General features: G+C 38.3%; 1 protein-coding gene across 5 annotated transcripts in view; it reads left to right on the forward strand.

Moving 5' to 3' along the window:
• Positions 1–24,269, forward strand: part of TTC13 (tetratricopeptide repeat domain 13) — a 51,334-nt gene that overhangs the window by 26,354 nt on the left and 711 nt on the right. For 4 of the 5 annotated variants that reach the window (XM_067293415.1, XM_067293416.1, XM_067293417.1 and 1 more), the window contains 10 exons: positions 493–623; positions 965–1,097; positions 3,651–3,743; positions 8,935–9,018; positions 10,561–10,645; positions 13,057–13,166; positions 16,754–16,889; positions 17,660–17,739; positions 18,906–18,984; positions 21,057–21,136. In XM_067293415.1, the coding sequence (XP_067149516.1) occupies positions 493–623; positions 965–1,097; positions 3,651–3,743; positions 8,935–9,018; positions 10,561–10,645; positions 13,057–13,166; positions 16,754–16,889; positions 17,660–17,739; positions 18,906–18,984; positions 21,057–21,136 (1,011 nt within the window). The remainder of the gene's footprint in view (positions 1–492; positions 624–964; positions 1,098–3,650; positions 3,744–8,934; positions 9,019–10,560; positions 10,646–13,056; positions 13,167–16,753; positions 16,890–17,659; positions 17,740–18,905; positions 18,985–21,056; positions 21,137–24,269) is intronic. The other variant, XM_067293419.1, reaches the window with a different exon arrangement.

Genomic DNA, 24,269 nt, shown 5'->3' on the forward strand with positions numbered 1-24,269 from the left:
TTTATGTAAAATGAGTTAAAAATATATGGCACTTGTGCGCATGGAATAGAATCTGCCTTCGTAGTTCATGAAGCATTTACAGTGTTAAGAAAGAAGTTAGTGAGGCTTCTAGTTTATATACTCATACTTTTCTTACTTAATGTTAAGGTTCTGCAGGGTGAGTGTAACACTGAAGGATTGTTCTCTGTGAACTTTAATATTAATTACTGTGTTAAAGTCTACAGGTGAAATACTGTTTCTTTTGACAGTAGTAAGATTTGCTGTTGAATTCAGTAGGACCAGTATTTGATTTGAGGTATCATGTGTAACTGCCATATATTGTGCATGTATAGTGGGGTGGGAGGGAGAATGAGTGTTCTTTATACTGCTTTTGAGTATTTCCCACACAAACAGTATTGATTACCGTACATGCAAATCTGTGTTTTACTTGTCAGCATAGGTCCTGAAAGTTGTAATGTCTGATTTATGTTTGTTTTTTTTCTTCTCTGAAAGAGATGTGTTATTCCAGAATTTTGAAAGCTATAAGCCTGATGTGCAAGAACTCATATGTGTAGCTGATCATCTGGGTTCAATGATGCAATATGAGACACCAGGATTTCTTCCAAATAAAAGAATATATAGAGGTATACTGAAAATATTCTGTGACTCTGAGAGGAAAAGAGTTCTATGCAGTCATAATTTAATGCCATGTCTTTGCGATCTGCAAATCAGTCTTACGCTCTACTCATTTCAAATAAAATTTTCATTTCAATTTTATTAACCATTGATCATCAACTTCTTGACCTAATCAGGGACTGAAAGTCATGATCTCCCAGTTTTTATTGATACTGGGGGTTCTTTTCCTGTAAATACCTCACTTCCCTGCTTCAGTTTTCCTGTCTGTACAAAAATGAGTGTCTGGCTCTAACTGGTTTTCTGTTCTGTTTTTTGGCTTTTTGTACCATGTTTCCCCCTTCCCCCTCAGCAATGGGATTGGCCACATTAGAAGTAATGCAAGCTGTGCAGCGGACTTGGGCAAACTCAAAAGTTCGGATGAACGGGAAAACCAGATTGATGCAGTGGAGAGATATGTTTGATATTGCTGTAAAATGGCGAAGGTAATGGTAAAAGAAGAGGGAGAATAAGCCTTAACTTGTAATAATGATGCATGTTTCAGTTAACCAGAGGGCTGAAGTCAAAACAGATTGAACAATTGTTCGTTCTTTTGCTAGAAACAGCCTATGTCCTTTAATGTATCTTCTTGTTTGGTTTGGTCCAGTCTATAAAAAAATCCTGTGCATTCCATAAAGGGCTATATACCAATTTATCCAAATCAGGTGTTCAGACTGAACAGTTCTTGCTTTCGGGGTTTTAGGTTTTCTTCTTTTTTTTTTTTTTTTGTCTCCTAATTCTTATGAAACTAAAACAAAGGTGCTTGACAGACATGGAGGGACAGGTGAATGTTTTGTTAGGTAAACATAATAAATCGTTCTATAAATCTTAATGCTAATAAATCATAATACTAATAGGGTTGATAGTTGTTAATTAGATCAGTAGCTAATTGTTTAGAAGTTAAATATATGATGCTTAATGGTTGACTGATTTCTATTTTAGGTCATCCATTTAAACCAAATTCTGTCCCTGCGTTTGTACTGAAGTGCTGGAGGTAGATAATGGCAGAGGCTGTCTTCTGTTTTTGAGATCTGTGCCTTCCTTGGTGTAGATGCCTCCTCTCAGTGGGCCGTTCTGGTGCCCGCTTCAGGGAGGAAGGATTAAGCAGCATTCTGTATGCTGTTCTTTTCTGAAGTTATACTCAGAGCAAACTCCTCAGAGCTATTTCTCCTCAAAATCATTGCAAACTTTCATAGGTAACAGTTGCAGTAATACAGCTATGGACTGATTATTGAAGTGGCTTCTTTTCATCAGATTCCTATGTAAGAAAAGTTAGCAGCTTGGGCTCCCCGGCCATGTACGAGTGTTTGCGCTGGGTCAGACCAACGGTCGATATAGCCTTGCATCCTGTCTCCAGCAAGGGCCAAATTCCTGCATTTAGGAAAAAGTATGAGAATAGAGCAAGCACATAATAATTCCCCAGAACACTTTCCCAATTTATGACAGTTTCTTACGGCTCAGGGAGTTCACGAGCCAGAAGTGATTAATAATCTACCCAAAGTTCTCATTTGTCTGCCATTATCCTGTCAGCAATGTTCACTATTGGGAACAAGAAGGAATTGTGGCATACGTTTCAATTTTTAAGTCTAAGAAGTCAAAATACAGGAGTTAGTCATCTCATTCATTTTGGTTTGATTCTTTAGGAACCAAAAACTTGTAAAAACCTCCTGTAGTTGTTAATGCCAGTGCACTACAAGCTCAAATACTGGCAAGTTGCAAATGCCCTACTGCAAACACAGCAGTTGGTCTGACATGAAGTTTTCCACTACCTTCCAAGCACCTAATACGTAGGTGGTTCTTAGTGGGCCCAGTGCTAGACTTATCCTCATTTTTAATCCCCATTCTGTCTGGGTATTAGATTTGACATTCTATATCACTGATACTGAAATCTTTAATACTTGAGGAGAGCAGTCCTGATTTGTTACCAAAAGTTCTCTACAGGAACAAGTGAAGTCTGCCATAGGAGTAATCCTATATATACTGTAATCGGTAGGAAGACATTGTTGATTGTGGCTCTAATGGATGCTGCTGGCCATGAGAATCAGATTTTTCATTTGTCTTATTTACACTAAAAGTGGAGTCAATGTGGGCAGCTCAGTATGAAGAATCCCAAGTACTGTAAGGTCATAATTTTCTTATTTTATAGGACAGTACCATTCAGAGGCCTCAGCAAAGTTGAGTCCCCATTGTGCTAGGTTCTTTTGCAAAGTAGAAGACCATTCATGCCCCCAAGAGCCTACAGTCTAATAGCAAACTAGAGCAGACAGGTGAAACGAGGATGAGGAAGAAATGTAGTAACAGTATAGTATTAAAAATAATTTTTGCTTATGTTAGCTAGATATAATGGGCCAGTCAGTGGCAGTAATCACAGTGGTAGCTCCTCCTTAAAAAATAAACCTATCCAACTGGTATTCAAAGAATATTGACAGGACAACACAGGGTCTACCTGTACAATACACTACTGTGTTTTACTTGTTAATTTGCTAAACGAAATACATCAGATGTGAACAGCCTCATTTTTGTGACATTGAATTCAAAAAGAGGAGAAAGTGAACCCTTACTTCCTACTTACAAAGCCGTAGTATTCTGATCAAATAGAAAGATGCTTTAGGCACAAGGAGTGTGCTTCTGAAAATATTCTGTTTTCCCTCTTTTAAATGAGGGAATGAGTGGGAATGGCATTCTCTGGTTGAGGCAAAGCTGTGAAAGGCTGTAGGATACATTCCAGCTTTGGTTAACAAAAAGCTGGCAGTTGCAAACTCTCCAGCTACATAAAAATTATTATGAAGTGTTTTCTTCCTCTTATAAAAGTCTTGTATGCATTTCAATAAAAAGCTCTTTTTTGTGATCTCTGAATTCTAGCTTTTCTCTAAAATTATTATGTGCATGAACAAAATTCTTGTGAATTCACAAGTTAAGATGTACTTTTTTTGTTTTTTCTACATTACAAATATATTGAGAGAAACATGTGCCAATATTAATATCCTTTATCTTTGTAGGATAGCTGACCCTGACCAGCCTGTGCTTTGGTTAGATCAAATGCCTGCCCGAAGCCTTAGCAGAGGTTTCAATAATCACATTAATTTAATCAGGTATGAAACTTTTACCAAACAGTTTTCCATCTCCCCCTCCCCCCACCAAGGAATTGTACCAAAGTATACCAGTTCATGAAATAGAATGTGACAATATTGAATGTATATGTTCTTATTTTTTTTTAATATTTGTTTTATATTTTCTAGTGGAACATTTTGTTTTCTATGCACTCAGAATTTTCTCTCATGACATTTCCCCTTATTCCTGAATTTCAGTTTTACAATTGTGTTTTAGGAAGAGATAAGTAGTACCCAGAAGATGCATATTTTTACATGCTGTTTTTTATTCCCAGATAATCTAATTTTTACATTTAAGTAAGGTTCATCACTGTTGGTGTAATTTTTTGCAAATGCTACTTCTAAAAGATAGTAACAGCAATAATGATACAATACAGTTCTATTACCTTTAATGCCAGTTTCTCTAAAGGAATAGAGAGGAAGCGCATAGCCTTTTGGGTGTTCTCAAAGCAGGAAAAAGTAAAGCAAAGATAAGAAAATAAGTGACCTGTGAAAGTTAACAGGTGTACCTTCAAACAAAGGTAACATAAAAGGTTCAACCACTGTTGTACATTCCATCTTCTCCCATGCTGCAAGACTCAATATTGCAGTCATGACAGTGCTACCTCCCATGGAGTAGTAGAAGTGGGAGAGACTCAGTGTGGCAACATCACTGTCAATCACAGGAGCCGAGGGTGTTTGTGCGAGTAAGTATGTAGCCAGGTTTCATCTTATTTCTCTTCTTGCCTCCCTCCCCATCCTACAGGAAGTATGAAATCTTTGATCTGTCATTCTGCTTTTATATCTATTTCTTTCTTTTTGAGAAGTTGTCTGCAAAAGAGAGGACAAGGGAAGCAAAGCCTTTTCTAGAATTTTTATCTGTGAGAGAAATGGTCATATTTTAAAGTTCGCATGTAGAGGCTAATGAGTATTTCTCCAAGCACTTCCTACCTTTCTACAGAATGGACCCTAGCAAGATCTCCTTTACTTTCAGGAGTGGTTACAATGCAGTTTTAAACTCTAATGCAAATCAGCAGTTGCCTTGCAGGACATGCTGCTTCTTCAAGGACAGTAGTATGCTTAGGTTTCTGTCTTTCCTCAAGTCAAGGTGCTACATTTGGGCTCCAAATACTGTCCATCCTTGTTGTTGCTGCCTTTCTCTCTTCACCCACCTAAGAAAGAGCTGAGAACACAATTGTCTGTTCTTTGAGACAGAGGTGTCTTCCATACTTCATCTGTTACTTTCTACCTGTTTTTTATTTTATTTTTTTAAATGGGAGGGAAAGAGCTTAATGTCTAAGTTTGGTCTGTGCTAGCAGAAGGCACTTGGTTACCACACTGGAAATAACTTTTGAACGCTTAATCTGCCAGTGTGTCCCTGTACAGGATCTCTGCATCAGCAGCTCTGTTTTTTATTGGCCAAAGCATGTTATTTGTTTTCCCCTCAGAGAATGCTAGCAAAACTCATAATTTACTGTTCCAGTTATTTTGATGATTCCTTAGGGGAGGCCACATCTGGAGTACTGCGTCCAGTTCTGGGCTCCCCAGTACAAGAGGGATGTGGCAAGTCCAGCGAAGGGCTACAAAGATGATTAGGGGACTGGAGCATCTCTCTTATGAGGAAAGGCTGAGAGAGCTGGGCCTGTTTAGCCTGGAGAAGAGAAGGCTGAGAGGAGATCTTATCAATGTGTACAAGTATCTGAAGGGAGGGTGTCGAGAGGATGGGACCAGACACTTCAGTGGTGCTGAGCGACAGAATGCGAGGCAACGGGCACAAACTGAAACACAGACACTTCCATCTGAACATGAGGAAAAACTTTTTCACTGTGAGGGTGGCAGAGCGCTGGAACAGGTTGCCCAGAGAGGTTGTGGAGTCTCCTTCTCTGGAGATATTCAAAACCCGCCTGGATGCGATCCTGTGCAACATGCTCTAGGTGAACCCCTTGAGCAGGGGGGTTGGACTAGCTGATCTCCAGAGGTCCCTTCCAACCTCAGTGATTCTGTGATTCTTAGAACTCTGAATTAAACTTTAGGAACATTCAGAATGGAAGGCCCACAGTGAACTAATTTCTAACCTTTCATTTTTGGCTCAGCCTTGACTTCTGTATGAAATACTGTCTCATCAGCATTTTAATTGTGCTTTCTCAACAGCTAATTAATGGTTCTTTGTGAATTACTTATTCAGGGCTTTTGTGGAAGGAGAATTAGATTTGCAGCAGCCTAAATACCCCCACTTGAGGAACTGATCATACTTGAGCTGTGGATGCTGATTACATCCTTTTTCATCCTGGGAACCTATACCTGCTTGATCATTTTGCATCCCAAGTAATAGCTGTTTTCATAGCTCAGCTTTATGTAGTAGATTTGTCTGCTATTGGATTCCCTCCTGATCATTTTATACAAGGCGAGAGATAAAAGAAATGAAATGAAAGAAATGAATACAAGTGCTAACAGTTTCTTAAAGCATGCTTCTTTTGAAGCATGCTGTAGTCCATTATGATTTCTAAATGAGAATTTACTCTTACTGGATTATACAGATTGTATAATCCTCTTCTTGTGTTACCTTAATTTACTGTAAAATAGCTGCTAATTGAAGTTAATAATAGACTAAAAAGCTAACACCTTTTTGTTTGTAGATGGGATGATTCTATGGTCTTTAGACTCTTGTTTCAGGAAGACATACATTGCTTTATATTCATCTTATAATTTGAAGGTTATTCTCGTACTGTCAGGCTAAGGCTGAATTCTGTAGCTTAACTACCTGAAAATCAGGTGTAATAGTAGATTATTCGGGCTGACAAATGGCAACTCTTCATGATTATTAAATACACCAAAAATATAAGCTGCTCAGTCAAAACAAGAGGTGTGAAAATAGCAGTAGGGTGGTAAGCATGAAGTGCTAGTCCTTGTTCTTCATGATGAGACTGAGTGTGAAAAGAGGGAGCAGATCGTTTCCAGTTTCCTAATAATCTGTTATTGGCTCTACTGGCAGCAGCTTAAATACTAGTAGAATAATTTGACGTATAGACTAAGGAAATTATGCATTCTCCTGGAAGTACATAATAAACACAGCTGCAGTGTTTCCATGTACTTCCTACAGGTAACTTCCTTAGTTGTGCTGATTCAGTGTCTTTTATTGCATATGACTTTTTACCGTCCTATTGTTGTAGCATGCATGCGCACAGTTCATTTGGCAAAAACGAGGGATGGGAACCACTAGGAGGAGAGCAGGGAGGAATAATCCTTTAAACTGGCTTAGCCACTGAAAGATTTGAAATATGGAACTTCCCTCCATTCTGTGAGTATTTGTGAAAGATCTGGTCATGCCTAGCTCAAGCTGCCTCTAGGATTTCTTTCATCAAAATTTTACATGAAGTATTTCTGTATACAAAAATGTTTGGGTTAAATACCTGTTAACAAATTTTTTTTTAATTCAGAAATCTTTGTATTTAAAGTAAAATATTGTTCAATGATTCCTGTCAAATGACTTTTGGCATGGAGATACTAGTATTCTGTGGCTTCTGAATTCAAGATTCTTTTCCAGAGTGACATAATGTTTCGAGAGTGCTAGAAAAAATTTTTTTTGTTTTGATTTAATATGGAGAACTCTTGTTGCAGGCGTCTATGAAAAGTGTTAGGTTTCACAATGTCTGATAGGTTTCCAGAATCTGATGTTCTCAACATGCAAATATATCAGTTGTCACTACTTCCTGGTGGGTCTGTACAGAAGTGTGACATTGCCTTATCTCCTTTTTGGCTTAAATGATGAGAATTACCAAGTTTCTTTTTAAGCAGAGAAAATGTTTTTGAAAGCTTAACTTATTTCTGTAGGCAAAACAAGGATTTGGGCTCTGCTAAGCATTAGTGATAGATTGACTGTTCTTACAAAAAAAGTAAAGGCACTGCGTGGTACACTGCTACTTTTTAAATTCTTGGTGGTAGTGTTTATTGCACAAAGAGAAAGAGTCAGAATAAATACAAATCACTTTTCACCATCCACTAAAAGTCTTTTTCAATACTACTGCTTCTAGATGACCTGACTTGGATCTGTTTTCCAAGATGCCTCTAAAGGAAAATCCACTACCTTATTCTGACACACTTCTGCCTGTTGTACAGATTTTTTTTTTTTTTTAATTAAGATGGAAAATGATGGGACGTACAACAAGGGCAAATTATATATGGAAATTTGTTTTCATCCTTCCTCTTTCCCTCCTTCCTTTCCTCTATGCAAATATGTATATATGGTCTAATTCTGTTTAGTTTTTAAAGACTGATTCTGCCATTATTCTGGGACTAGGCCTACTAAAGTGTGAGGCTGTGGAGTGAGATATTAGACAGGGAGTTGAGCTGCCAAAATCGGTTGTTTAGAGTGAATAAAAGTGCAAATATATACACCTTCCTGTGATTGACAGTGGTTTTGCTTCCTCAAACAGAAAACAGTAACATTTGCTTTATAAAATCTTGTTTTGTAGACTGGGAGAAGAGGAAGGACTCCTACAAGTACAATAATGGTATGTAATTTTCCCTCTCAGAGTGGTTATAATCCTAGTAGGGTTTTACCAAGTTTTTATATATATATATATATATTTTTTTTTCTTATTGTTCCAAGGAAAAATATACCCTTTTGTCACTTTTGTTTAACAGTTACTACTTATAACTGTTAGGAGTCAAAGCAAAATTACTTCAATGTATAGAGACTTAGGTGAAGAAAGAAAACTGTACTTGGACAGTCAGAGCATATCAGCACATATATTGGCAAATATATAAATTGGAGAGTGTTGGTTCTCAAATCAGTATGGGGATTGATAATTTTCTCTTTATTCTGCAATTTCTTCTAGTGTACATAACTCTAAGAACAATTATTTCCTTGTACAAATCTATGATTATCATATAGATATGTTTTGTTGTACATGGGAACACTGAAAATGGGAAATTATCCATATAATATAGTTTACCGTGGAACAACAGTACCAGTAATATCTCAGAGATTTTGTAAGTCCCCTTTTGAATCTATATTCAAAATGGGGGTTGGAGAGTTTCAGTTCAGACAAACTGCTAGTTGTTTCCCCTAATTTATGAAACGTCTGTAAATAAAATTCTGTCAAATTTTAATGATTAATATTTGTATCTTAGCCCTAACGTGGGCTGTTAGGATTGAAAAAACAGACTTAAAAATTTTTTTTTTTCTTTGTAGGGGACAGGTCATTAACATGAGGTACCTGGAATATTTTGAGAAAATTCTTCATTTTATCAAAGATAGGATCCTTGTTTATCATGGGTAAATTACTGGGTTTTTTTTCCCCCCCTTTTCCCTAGTAACATTGATTTGAATTTTATGTAATATTGATATACAGTTCCAGAAAGTTTGAGGGATATTTTCTTAATTCTAGGAAGTTCTAGTTTTCTTAGTGTCTGTAACTGTGTCTTATTTCTTAATGGAAATGCAAAATCATATTCATTGCCCTTAGGGGTTTTTTTGGTTTTTTTTAAAGAAGAAAAAATACTATGTGAATTACACTATACCTATAAATAAATAATGATGTTGAATTTGTACACATACTTTTGATATGAGTGGATGTCAATTCTGTCAAAAAATCCGACTTTTTAAAGACACTAGGTTCCTTTCTGGTAGAACAGAGTACAGTTTCTCTGAATATTGAAATGAATTTATTAAATAGTAGGGTGATAAATCCAGCCTTTAAGAGTGAGAAGGAGGGAGAATGGGAGAAGATATGGAAGGTAACTTTATAGGAAACTGTGGTGTTTGACAGGTAGTTTTTAAGGAGCAGAAAATCTTTACTACCTATTACCTAAATGGATTGATAAACCTTGACCTGGAACAGAAGACAGTTGTAGAATCTTAAATGGGAATGTGACTAAAGGTAATCTTAAAGTTGATATTAGCATGTATTTCAAACTTTGATCAGTCTTTTATAAGTTAAATGTCTTCTAAACCTCATTTGTGGCAACAGTCTTCTGACAACGTTAATATTTAAGGTACTATTTTAGCTTTAATTTCTCTAATTTTTCTTTGTCCTGGTAACTTTTGTGAAGCATTGAGTTCTGATGTTCAATCTCATTGTACTACTTAAATGTCAAAAAATAAAGTGCAGAAACTCCTTATAACAGTTGAAAACTTTTAAATTTAAAAACATTTATGATACCTGCTGAAAAGTTCATAAGCTTTGTAGTAACTGGGAAGACTGTCCTCTATTGAGAGAAAGCTTGTCCAGACTGAACCAGTAGCATTTGACCTTAAACCAGAGCAATTTGTGCTATGGTTTTTAAATACTTCTGTTTTGAAAATCTGGATGCAGTCATTAGTAAATATTAGAGTTATTCAGTAGGTTTCCCCAAAGCCTAGCTGTGCCTATGTTTGTGATACTTATGTACCTTTAAGGCTACATAGATGCACACGTTCTGAGAAGAGTATTTCTAAAGCTAAACCTATTCTTCTCCACCTTTTCTTAACAGTCCCCTGCCCGCACACATGCATGCAAATACTGTTTAGTGTTTTAGTCTTGCTGACAGCAAATGAGAAAGAAATGTGTAGTTTGAAGTTGAGGTTTGAAGCTGAAAAAATTATCTGAGGTGGTATAGGAAGAAATTACTTTTTAAAGAATGAAAATGCTTCTTTTATGATAGAATAGATAAGCATGTAGCCAAATATGCAGGAACTCACTTTTCCAAAAAGAAATAATTAAATAACTTTCAATAATGTATTTCACTGACCATTGGTATGGTTAATTAGGTTAAAGCTAGATGGATTTCCAGAAATGCTAGATGTGTTCAACCATTGCAATTCCATATTTTTTTTCAGTGCTAATAATCCAAAAGGACTATTAGGGGTTCAAGAAGCATTGGAAAAAGTACATAAAGTAGAAGATCTTCTTCCCATAATGAAGGTAAATTAAAGAAAAAAACTTCAAAATATGATGGAAATAATAAAACTTTTTCTGGCAAATATCCAGATCTTCAGAATAAAACCATAGTATATGAGCTTAAAATGAATAACTGCAAACACTAATTCAGGTTATTTCAAATCTGTATATGCAGGGTGTGACCTTCCCTTAGATATATGCAGATGTGTGATATATATTTGGAAGGCTTGATCTAATTGTGAATTGGTAAAAGAAAAAAAAAGAAAACAAAGTTGAATGTAGTTCTCTGAAGCCAGTCTTATCAGCCAGGAAGGCTTGTGATCCTCTGTAACAGGCTTACGGTATGTAGGTACAGTAAAAAGGAACATATTGAATAGGTGCCTGAAAGATTAGGGACATGGGAACTCTTTTTAATTTAGCTTCAAGGGTCTAAGTCAGTAAATGGTGGAGGTGGGGGGAACGTGGGGGAGTAGTTGCTCTTAAAGACTGATGGCCAATCTGAAATGAAATGGTGGTTTACAGTCTTCTGCTCTGGAAGACTACCAGAAAAGGAACCGGGGGCTGAGGGGGGAACCTGCAGGTTTTTCTACTTGGTGGTGATGGTCTCTGTAGAAATGCATTGTATCCTATGACTTGTTAAGTAAGGTATGCTCCTATCCTTTCAGCTTAAGCAGTCAGACTTAAACTGAGTTTAAATAAAAGGTCTCCCCCCCCCCCCATTAATCTAGGATGAGAAGTGTGCAAGTATTTGGGTTTGGAGAAATGTTGTTACAAGGTATTTATTTTGTAAAAACTGGACAGGATTTAATTCAGAATAGAATAAAATTTGGGAAGGAATAGTCATTCTAAACAAAGACAAACTCATTTGTTTTCTTATAGGGTATTGTCTACAGTGCAGTTTCATATATAGATACCAAGATACCTCTAAACAAAGCTGACTAATTGTCATAGAAAAGTCCTCTCTGCAAGTGTATTTATCTTGCTGCTACTACTGAGACTGGTTTTGGACTTGCTCACTGTAGTGCTCAGTCACTTGGGCACTATAGCTGCCTTACAGAGGCTACATGGCTCAAGCACTACAATGTAAATGTTTCCATGGGGTGTTTCAATAGGTATTACAAATATAAGTGTCTTTTCAAAGAGCAGGTAATAGATTTGGAAGTCCTTTTTATATTCCTGTCTTCATCTTTGCCTTGCAAGAGGAAGCTAAGTGGATGACAACAGAATCTAAATAAAAACTTGTGAAGAAAAAATACTAGATGTTGGTATTGGATAGACAATTAAGTGTTCCCTAGTGGCACATGAATGTATAAATAAGACCCTGCAGAGTACCTAATATGGTACTACTACTATTGGATTGTAGGCCAGAAAAAATGCTATTAGTGGATTTGAAAATACAGATTACTCCAAGTGGATGATGAGAATATATAAACATAGCAAACTATACATAACTTATTTTGAAATAATGTTTCTAAGAACTGGCAGCAAATATTTTTCCTGGTTTTCATAACCAATACATTTTGTTCTGGTTTGAATCTTCTGTATCTCATTCTAAATTGTGTCAAACTGGAATGCTGTTTCTCAATAAAGGCTTTTAAATTTGTTTCTTTAAAATAAATGCAGGTTCTTTTAGTTTAAATGTAACATCCTGGATCATTAGTTCTATCTTAAAATGAATAATGGCACAAGTTATTCATTCAACAGTAATTATTGCACAGTAGTCATTAACAGTGTCTGCATAATATGAATGCCTGCTAATATTGACACAATTTGGTTATTCAGATAGTTGGGGAATGTTGTTTGTCAAAAGCTGGGCTTTTGGCTTTATTTTAAATAGTTTTGCATGGTTTATACATAGTTACAACTCTTTGGCTACAGTATTACACTTAGCTAATTCAGTTTTGTAAAATTCTTAAACTTTGTGATATCTTTCCTCCTGATGAGGATAAACATTAATTGAGCCTGGATTACAGCTAAGAAATTGTTGCTATGAGCTGTATTCTAGAATCCAACTTAGACTAATGCATTTACTTGTCGGTATAAACAGAAAATACAGATTCTAAAATTCAGGCTTTTGCATTTACATTGTGACACCAAATGGTTACTATCAGCATGCAATTTTGGGAAAAATCATTGCCATCTGTATAATTTGAGCTGCTTTATACAGTTGCTTTTCACAAGAAGCGCAGATCTGTTTTCAGTATGTAGTTATAAAGTAGAATGGCAGTATCCTTCATTCAATACTTGAGATTTCCATTCAGTAGGAAATAAATAATGAAAGAAATAATGTAGTTTACAGTAACTCTTGATACTCTTTGCTCTGTGTTTCTCCACTTCCATTTCTGCTCCAGGTATTTTACGGTGTTTCAGAACAATAGTTAGGAAGTCTGTCTCTGTGCATCCTCTCTAATATTACTTTATTTTTCTTTTGAAAGCAGTTTAACAGTAAAACAGGAGAAGGGTTTACTGTGAACACTAAAGTCCCCAGCCTCAAGGATCAAGGGAAAGAATATGATGGATTCACAATTACAGTAACAGGAGATAAGTATGTTTGCTATTTTCAAATACATGCATAAAATGCTGTAGTGATGAAGTATTAGCATTATTAATTTGTTCTCAAAATACCCTTTTCTGCTTGCATAAAATGGATTTTGTGTTTCACTGCTGGCATTTGTGCAATAACTAAAACTTTTGTTTATCTGAGGTCTTCTTTTCCTGTTGTATTTCCTAACAAAGAGGGAATATGGGTAATGTTTAAGGAGCGGGCCCAGTTGAAGTGATTCTCTAACACAGAGTATATAAATGAAGAGAGACCTTATTATTTGTTGTAGACTGTAAAATGCTAGAGGAGAAAAATCTTTATCCATACTGAAATATCTTTCTTATTGTGAGACCTTGCCTGCTATGGACATTGAGAAGTCCTGAGTGGAATGGAAATTTCTATTATCCAAGAATGGAAAAAGCCGTCTCTTCTGTTTGGTTTCTGACCTTTTTGTTTTATGGTTTTTCACGATGTTGGTGGATCTTCTATCTGTAACTGCCAACTCGGACTGTGCCATTCTTCTTCTGTGAAGGTGTGTTCAGGGGGCTGCGGGCCAGACTCTGGGTAATTGCCTCCCTTTAGGGATATGGGCTCATTGTCTTCTCAAAGTGTGACCATTAATCCGAAGTTCAGAAGCCACTAACTGAAAGTTTGAATAGATAGTTCTTGCCTCTGGTTCATTATGGGATTTTAAATTCTACACACTGGAAGTTTTCCCAAAACTTGTACGTTTCCAACATGTGGTGTGGAAGCTGGGCTTACATAGTGGAGTGTTAACTTATCTCTTGGCTTTTAATTTTACATTCTAAATCATATGTCTATATACAGTAAGATGATGTAAAATACATGGCACCACTATCTTGGAAAGATACTTTGGTGCAATTAGAACTGTATAATTTTGTTTTGTAGAGGTTTTGTTCTGCATGGATCTGTTTCAATCCATAGTTTGTAATTACACTTTTATGCAGAAACAGTTCCACAGAATCACAGAATGGTTGAGGTTGGAAGGGACCTCTGGAGATCATCTAGTCCAACCCCCCTGCTCAAGCAGGGTCACCTAGAGCACGTTGCACAGGATTGCGTCCAGGCGTGTTTTGGATATCTCCAGAGAAGGAGACTCCACAACCTCTCTGGGCAACCTGTTCCAGTGCTCTGTCACCCTCCCAGTGAAAAAGTTTTTCCTCATGTTCAGATGGAATTGTCTGTGTTTCAGTTTGTGCCCGTTGCCTCGTGTCCTGTTGCTGGGCACCACTGAAGTGTCTGGTCCCATCCTCTCGACACCCTCCCTTCAGATACTTGTACACATTGATAAGATCTCCTCTCAGCCTTCTCTTCTCCAGGCTAAACAGGCCAAGCTCTCTCAGCCTTTCCTCATAGGAGAGATGTTCCAGTCCCCTAGTCATCTTTGTAGCCCTTCGCTGGACTTGCTCCAGTAGTGCCACATCCCTCTTGTACTGGGGAGCCCAGAACTGGATGCAGTACTCCAGATGTGGCCTCACCAGGGCTGAGTAGAGGGGGAGGATCACCTCCCTCGACCTGCTGGCAACACTCTTCCTGATGCACCCCAGGATACCATTGGCCTTCTTGGCCACAAGGGCACATTGCTGCCTCATGGTTAACTTGGTGTCCACCAGCACTCCCAGGTCCTTCTCGGCAGAGCTGCTTTCCAGCAGGTCAACCCCCAGCCTGTACTGGTGCCTGGGGTTATTCCTCCCTAGGTGCAGGACCCTGCACTTGCCTTTGTTGAACTTCATGAGGTTCCTCTCCACCCAGCTCTCCAGCCTGTCCAAGTCTCTCTGAATGGCAGCACAGCCCTCTGGTGTATCGGCCACTCCTCCCAGTTTTGTATCGTCGGCAAACTTGCTGAGGGTGCACTCTGTCCCTTCATCCAGGTCATTGATGAATAAGCTGAACAAGACTGGACCCAGTACTGACCCCTGGGGGACACCGCTAGCTACAGGCCTCCAACTAGACTCTGCACTGCTGATCACAACTCTCTGAGCTCTGCCATTCAGCCGGTTCTCAATCCACCTCACTGTCCACTCATCTAGCCCACACTTCCTGAGCTTGTCTATGAGGATGTTATGGGAGACAGTGTGGAAAGCCTTGCTGAAGTCAAGGAGGACAACATCCACTGCTCTCCCCTCATCTACCCAGCCAGTCATTCCATCATAGAAGGCTATCAGATTGGTTAGGCATGATTTCCCCTTGGTGAAGCCATGCTAACTACTCCTGATCACCTTCTTTTCCTCCACATGCTTGGAGATGGCCTCCAGGATGAGCTGCTCCATCACCTTTCCAGGGATGGAGGTGAGGCTGACTGGCCTGTAGTTCCCCGGGTCCTCCTTCTTGCCCTTTTTGAAGACTGGGGTGACATTGGCTTTCTTCCAGTCCTCAGGCACCTCTCCTGTTCTCCATGACCTTTCAAAGATGATGGAGAGGGGCCTAGCAATGACATCCGCCAGCTCCCTCAGCACTCGTGGGTGCATCCCATCAGGGCCCATGGATTTGTGGGTTTGCCTAAATGATCACTAACCCGATCCTCCTCCACCAAGGGAAAGTCTTCCTTCCTCCAGACTTTCTCTCTTGCCTCCAGGGTCTGGGGTTCCTGAGGGCTGGCCTGAGCAGTAAAGACTGAAGCAAAGGCGGCATTCAGTAACTCTGCCTTCTCTGCATCCTTTGTCACCAGGGCACCCACCCCATTCAGCGAAGGGCCCACATTTTCCGTAGTCTTCCTCTTGCTACTGATGTATTTGAAGAAGCCCTTCTTGCTGTCCTTGACATCTCTCGCCAGATTTAATTCCAAACGGGCCTTAGCCTTCCTCGTCGCATCCCTGCATACTCTGACAACGTTCCTATATTCCTCCCAAGTGGCCTGTCCCCCTTTCCACTTTCTGTAGACTTCCTTCTTCTGGTTGTGTTTTGCCAGAGCTCCTTGCTCATCCATGCAGGTCTCCTGTCTCCTTTGCTTGACTTCCTACTCATAGGGATGCACCGCTCTTGAGCCTGGAGGAGGTGATGTTTGAATATTAACCAGCTCTCTTGAATGCCCTTCCTTCTAGGGCCCTCACCCATGGGATTCCTCCAAGTAGGTCCCTGAAGAGGCCAAAGTTTGCTCTCCTGAAGTCTAGAGTTGTGATCCTACTTAGTGCCCTAAGTTTGGCAGTTTGGTGCCCTAAGTTCCAGTTTGGCAGTTTACATATTAACAAAACTATAGCGTACATTCTATACAAAAGTGCCAAAACCAAGAAGATATTTTTAAATACCTTTTCCTCCCCCCCCACTTGAAGTGAAACACTAATGCTTGTCAGATATCCTTCAATGAAATACTTTATCTGTGATTAGACATCAGTCTTTACATACTCTTCCAGAAAAACTTAGAGCATGACAAAATGTTTTTAATTTCTGTGATTTTTATGGAAGGGGGGTGCAATTCATTTATTCTCATGCTTAAGAAGAATGATAGGAAAAAGGTTATGATGTAATATTTTACTGTAGTAAATTTGTAACTTACCTTGGATATTAGATTGTGTATCAAGCTCTGTGTAAAAAAATCCTATTCTCCTTTTTTTGTTTAATCTGCTTGACAGAGTGGGGAACATACTATTTTCGGTAGAAACTCAGACAACTGAAGAAAGAACACAACTGTATCATGCAGAAATAGATGCACTGTATAAGGATCTAACAGCTAAAGGAAAAGTACTAGTTCTATCTGCAGAGCTGGGGGTAAGGTTGTTTTAATGGAAATGATGAATTCCTTGATGTAATTCTATTATGTTTTTATACCTTCTGTTTAACAGCTACCTTCTTAATAATTTTTGAGATCCTAAGCAGTGAAGATCTTAAGTAATGAAAATGACTGCTTGAATTGACTGCTTGTTTAAGCCTAATTATGGCAATTAAAATAAATTGCCATATTTTTACCTGTTATTCAAAAGTTTGCTCTGCTTTGCTGCAGCAAAGGGGAAGTCCAGACAAGGAGGTCCCAATGTCACAAAGTACTCTAATATAGAAATGCACTTTATTTTTGTTTGCTTAATCCAGTAAATCTGTGATCACTGCTTCATTGTCCTGTCAAGCACTGCTTAAGATCATGTGTAGATTTGGTTCATGGTGGCCAGATATGAGAAGTAACATGAAACCACAGGTCTGTGGCAAAGAGCTATAATTGTGTTCATGTTAGTTTGTACTGTAATAAGGATCTGACTACATTTGAGTTTGTCCTTTCCATTTTTGGTCCTTTAACATGGTACAGGTGAACTGTAGTTCACCTAAATATTAAACGTATAATAAAATAATTTCCTTAAACATCTGTTAATCAGACTTCAATTTATCAGCTTGACATTTTTCACATTTGAAATGGTTCCTTAGGAAAAAATCATAGTATTTTAAGACCTTTCTATATGGATTACTGTACATGGTTTTGTGATTTTTGTCTGGACCATTAGTGTTTAATTGCCTTCTTCTTTTTTTTTTTTTTTTTTTTTTAAACTTAGGAAGCAGATGCTGTGTGCAACTTGATCCTGTCATTAGTTTATTACTTCTATAATTTAATGCCTCTTTCAAGAGGATCCAGGTTAGTGTTTTTCTTTTGTCATACATCTGTTATCTTCAATACACTCTAAAATGTCCGCATATTTCAGTATCTTAATATATTTATTTTTAAGTGACTAAAACTGGCTCTTTGAGTTGAACTGTCTGTCCTGCAGTGTCTCGTTTTATGCTGCCATGACAATGGGGACTGACTTTGTACTGTTTTAAAAGCTGTCTTGTCATACTGATGGTAATTATTCATAGCTGCATGCATATTTAAAATAATGAGTAGTCTGTATTTATAGACTTCAGCTCACAGACTGAAAAGTGTCATTTTTAAAGTGGAGCTTTTGAGTTCCTAATTCACATTATGTTACAGCACTGTAATTTCACTCGAAAAGCTTTACTGAAATATATATTCTAGTTAAAATATATTTTTAGGATGGTTTAGTTTTAATAAGGGACACTGCACGGTAAATAGTAATTTATTACAAATGTTAGGGTCACCAAATGAAACCTTAGAATAGATTCCCCATATTTCACAGGTCTCTCTAACTGAAATTCCAGTTTAATTTAAACCTGGTTACATCTAAGACTTTGCTGAATCTCTGGCACAGAGCACTTAAGAGTTTTAACCTTATTATTAAGCACAGCTTAGTTTAAAAGAAAAAAAAAAAGAGAGAGAGAGATTTTCAGTTGTATGATCAAACTGTGTTTTTATCTTACAGAATGTAAAAATGAACAGAACTTGTTTGAGTTTCACACACAAAAAAAAAAGTTAAATATTGAACAGCTGCGGGGTGAGAAAGTTTGCTTTTTGTTCTACAGTGCTTCTAGCTCTGTTGCAGCAGAGTTCATAAACTCTGCTGGACTGTAGTTATAGTTAAGTATCTTGGAAACAGGAGTTTGCTTTGTCTTTAGCTTTAGTTTTAGAGGAGTTTTAAGAGCTCACAAGTCTGAAATTGATTCTGACCCCTGTAGAAACGGTGTTTTTCAGTAGTTCATCTCCGCAGGACCATAAGTTCATTCCCATGGTATTGGAGAGTGAAAGTGTTTTCACCTTTAAGTGTTTCGTGTTTGGTTTTGCTTCTAAAATAAAGTAACTGTCAAAGTATTTTTTATTAATCTTCTGTGCAATAGTAGAAGATTCAATTTGTCTGTGTTATCTAAAATAGTATTGTGGAAAGACTTCTCTATTTTGTTTTTTAGTGTGATAGCTTATTCAGTGATCATGGGAGCACTAATGGCGAGTGGAAAAGAAATATCAGGAAAAATCCCTAAAGGAAAGGCAAGTATCAAAATACACTGACTCAACCTTGGTAGAGGCAGTAATACTTATAAATGTGGGGAGGGAGCTGTAAGAATGAACAGAAGTTGCCCAATGGTTTACTGGAGGTGTCAGCCATTTACTGTGTTGTCCTGCAGCCTGAGAGGGTTTTAAAGTTTTCATAACTGTCCTGACAACAGGTGAGATTGAGGTAGTATCTGCAATATCTCTGATTAACTCAGAAATTGTAGCAGTTCATCTGCCACAGTAATTATGCCTTTTTAACCCTGAAGCCATTCTAGGGTGCTGAGCAGCTCTTTCCAGCTTGCTTTGAAAGTACTCTGAGAATACTGGGGCAGAATTACTGGCTCTTCTGGGTGTGTAGCAGAAATTTTCTTTCTTTGCTCTCAATGTATTTCTACTTGTCGACCTCTAAATGATCCGGAATACATTTGCAACTTCTCTTAATTCCCCCTTCCCCTCTGTATCCTGCTTAATTCAAAACGAAGTCTTAGTTTTTAAGTCACTAGATTCAAAATTATACCACCTTGCTCGATGATGGGGGTTCCCTTTGTGTATTCAGTAATATACTGATACGCTAATGGAAAATTTATTTCAACTATTGACCTGTTAGCTGTATTGCCTCTTCAGCATGCAAGGAGTGAGAGCTCCTTTGTCTTTTAATGCATTGTCAAAAGGATCAAAGAAATTCTGGTGAGAATCAGCATTTTTGAAGAAAACACCTTGCATGCATAACTGAAGAAAGAGTGACTTTCCCTTTTTCCAGCAGTACATGTGAAAACAATGAAGTTGTCCTTTCAGTACAATGAGTTTAGAAGGCTGATAACACTCAAAACAAAACAAAAACTGAAAACGGTTGAGGCAAATAGTATACTGTACTCCTAATAGCTTTTAAGAGTGGACTGCACTTGCTTAATAGCAAGAAAGCTTGCTTTTCAGTGGGTCACTAAGCTGGTATCTTCAGTGTTCTGTAGGAGTTCTAGCTAAAGTGGAAGATCTATTTATCTGGGGAAGTTTTATGCATCTTTTTAGGTCTAAATAGAGTGGTGCATTTTGCTGACTGATTTATGCAGGCAAGCAGAGTTTCAGGATTACTTAAAAGCAGGATTTCTGACTTACAGGAAACTTTGGGGCCACTTCTGTGCCTGAACTGGAACAAAACCTTTTTTATGAAAATTTTCACCAGCTGGAAGAAATTGTTTTTTTTCAATTGAATGAAACTGGGATTTTTTGCCAGATTCATTAGAAGGGGATTTCTAGTCCCAAGCTTATGAGAAGATGCATTATCAGACTTCTCTGAAGCCAAAGTTGTCCAGCGCTAGAGAGTCTTGTTCTACTGGCAGGTCTGCCAGTAGCCAAGGCCAGTATAGCATCCAGTATTGGTTGCAATGGGGTACACCAACCTGCAGACAGCTTCAGTGCCTGGCATGCCTGCTGACTTCCAAACACCTTTCTTTGGTGATGAGGGACAAACTAGTCTATGCATAAACCAATTTGTGAGCTTATTCCTCACCCACCAGGAGTAGGTTCTCTCAGAACCTTTGAATTCAGCCAAAGTCCACTGAACCCCAAATGTTTCAAGTTAGATGTTTCAGTATTAAAGAACTACTGTCTTGGACTACACATTGTTTCATTGAAAACACCTTATCAGCTGTAGATACGAAGTTGCCTGGATGTCTTAGCTATGTGTAGTCAAAACTTGCCCAAAAATCCATTGGGGAAAGAAGCAATACAGAATGCTTGGAAAGCTCAGTATAAATCTACCATTCTGGTGATACTATATTTTGGCATTTTTCAGAATACAGTATGTAGAATCAATGAGAAATACCTCAGTTTTAATTGGGTGTTGTCTGTCTTCAGCCCTGTATTACAGTATTTTCTGGCACTGAATTGTTATTATAAATGTCTTGTTAAGAGATGATTTTTAAAAAAAATGTATTTTACCACAAAAAGAAGGATATAGTTTTAAATTTGAATTTAACTATTGAGAATATTCAAGAATTAACTCTGTGGAATTACAGAATTTAAAACTTCTCTCATTTCTGAAGATCTTTTGTTTTGTTGCATTTCAGTTGGTTGATTTTGAAGCAATGACAGCACCAGGGTCTGAAGCTTTTAGCAAAATAGCAAGGAGCTGGATGAATCTAAAAAGGTAAATTGTTTTGTCAAAATGGTTGGGGAAAGAGATGTGGGGGAGCTCCGGGTTTTTTATATAGAATCTTAGAAGTGTGCTTATATATGATACTTAAACAGTAGATGGGATTGCAGTAAAACTTGCTTTTGAGCTGATCATGAATTGGCATATTGTATTGGTATCACTAATCAGACAGTTCTTAAAGCTTAAGATTTGGGCTTTTTAAGAATTTGCGCCCAGCAATGATAGTTGCCTGCCTCTGGCCTGTCCCCACATGGCTGTATCCAAGGATAGTCTTTCTCTATCCCACAAACCTGTCCCCAAAATTTTTGCATTCACATTTCAGCAGACTTGAGCCAGGCCCTGTTCAGTCTAATTCTCTGATGAAATCCAACATCCTTCCTCCATTGACAATATAGCAGAGGTCCATCTGGATTTTGCACTGTTTAATTTGTAACTTTATTCCTACAAAAACTCCACAGAATAGTGTGGCCTACAGTTAGGGTTGGGATGATGCTGGAAAGGGGCTGCCAAAGGAAGAATTGTCTGCCAAAATAATTCTTATCAGAGAGCTTGTTCATCTGGGCCATTTCTGGGGGTCCTTGGCTAAATGCAAACCAATACATTTTAAACTGTCATTTTCTGAATTTATCAAAATTCCTCAGCCAGCCCAGCGTAGGCTTATGAGAAGTATAAGGTGCTGCACTCAAATGAGTGGTTAAGCTGCTGGAGCCCATAGGAAAAAAAATAAGGCAGTGGCATCAAGATGAGCCACGTTTGCATCACTTGTAAGCAACACCTGGCTCTTTTGGGCATTTGTAGTATGGAAATCAAATGGGAGTAAAATATGAAAGACTTTTTATGTGTCAAATTTAAATCTACACTTAACAGTGACTTAGGAATGATAGGTTTGGTAAATAATCCACCGTATTTTTCAACACTGTTTAGGAATTGATGAGACAAGATTTGAGTTCACACACACAGTAGTTTATTTCTGATCTAACAGAATAGTAGTTTAAACACTCAGTTACCATGTGGCTGTAATCCTCTGAAAAAATTCTTAGGGCAACATTTTCTTCATTTTGTCCAGTAGTCAAATTTGCATTTTTTTTGTTTTTAATTAATCTGGGGATTGAGAGAACAAAGTGGGGAGAAATTTTAATGTAGTCACTTCTTTTCCATTCTAAGGATCTCTTCAAACTATACATTAAAACTTATTTACCTATCCTTTAATCCTGTTTTAATTTGGAGTATTTTCAAAGCTGATGGCAGTTTTGAAGCCTCACTTTGGTCCCTGGGAAAATCATGGAGCGAGTCCTCTAGGAACCTGTTTCTGAGCACAAAAAGAAGGTGGTTGGGCACAGCCAGCATGGATTTATCAAGGGTAAATCATGCCTGAGCAACCTGATTGCCTTCTGTGATAAAACTACTGGATTTGTGGATGAGGGGAGAGCAAGTGGATGTTGTTTACCTTAGCTTTAGCAAGGCATTTGACACCATCTTCCACGATATTCATGTAGCAAGGTAGGACATTTTGATCTAAATGAACGGACAACTAGATAGGTAAAAAACTAGTTGAACTTGGGTGTAGTGGTTAATGGGTAACACTATCTGGAGGCCATGAACAAGTGGAGCACTGCAGGGGTCTATCCTAGGAGCTGGCCTGTTTAATGTCTTTATTAATGACCTGGAGGAGGCAAAGGAGTGCTTGCTCTTGAAGTTTGCAGATAACACCAAATTGTAGAGACCAGTTGATACACTCGAGGATACTGCCATTTGGAGGACCTAGACAGGCTGGAGGAATGGGTCAACAGGAGCCTTATAAAATTCAAAAAGTACAAATGCAAAGTCCTGTACCTGGGAAGGAAGAATCCTGTGCAACAATACAGGCTGGGGCTAACTGGTTGGAGAGCAGTTTTGCAAAAAAGGACCTGGGGGCCTTGGTAGACAGCAAATGCAACTGGTAGAGCTGGCAGTGAGCCTTGGCAGCAGGGGTGTCCAGCAGCATCCTGGGCTGTCTTAACAGGAGCATACCCGTAGGCTGGGGCAGGTGATGATCCTCCTCTACTCCACACTTGTTTAGACCCCATCTAGAACACTGCATCCAGTTTGGGGACTGCCACTACAGGAAAGACGATGATAAACTGGGGCAAATTCAGCAAAGGGCCACCAAGATGGTCAGGGGGCTGGAGCATATGCCTTATCAGGAGGGAATTGGGCTTGTTCAGCCTGGAGAAGAGAAGGCTTTGTGGGGGCCCAACAGCAGCCTTCCAGTACCTTTGAGGAGTATCAAGAAAATGGAGCCAGGCTCTTCACAGTGGTGCCCAGTGGGATGACGAGAGACAATGTGCATAAGTTGAAACAGAGAGAGGTTCAGGCTGGGCATAACGTTTTCACCCTGAGGCAGTCAAGCAGTGGAACAGGTTGCCCAGAGAGGTGGTGCAGTCTCTGTCCTGAAGGTTTCCAAGATCCAGCAGGATAAAGCCCTGAGCAACCTGGTCTGACCTTATAGTTGACCATGCTTTGAACAGGTTGTCAGATTATGGATCTTCTGAGGTCCCTTACAACCTGAGTTATCCTATGATATTATTGACAGTTTGTACTGCTGCTGTTAGTGCTAAATAAACATCTCACTGATTAGTGCAGTTTAACTTATTATCTGTGGCTATCAATCTCGCTAGACTGTAATACCTCATTTAAAATGAAGAACATTATTAAGAAGACTCAAGTACATCTGGTTCAGGCTCGGATTAAAATTCTACATGCAAATGCAATCATATTCAGTCCTTATTAAGTAGTGACATTTTTGAACTACAGTGTAGCAGCTTGCAGTTGATGCTGCTTTTACAGTAGTGGGTTTTTAGTAAAAGTAGTCTGCACAAATATTATGACTTGGTTGTCTTGGAAATATAAAATGTTTATGGTTCCCACAATTTTTTTACTATAAATTTCCCAATTTACATGCTTAACCTCTTTCTTAATCCTGTGTTCATGTATCAAAAATAAATTTTGACACATCTTTACTAGGACAGAGTGGACTTTTATCTTAGGATCAAAGGCAGCTTAAGCCATTTCAACCCTTGCTACGTGTTTGTGACCCTCTCAGTTGCACTGTTGAAATTATTTGCCGAATCCCATAGTGAACCAGATC

Source organism: Apteryx mantelli, chromosome 3 (assembly GCF_036417845.1).
Source record: "Apteryx mantelli isolate bAptMan1 chromosome 3, bAptMan1.hap1, whole genome shotgun sequence".
In the NCBI taxonomy this organism is placed as follows: domain Eukaryota; kingdom Metazoa; phylum Chordata; class Aves; order Apterygiformes; family Apterygidae; genus Apteryx; species Apteryx mantelli.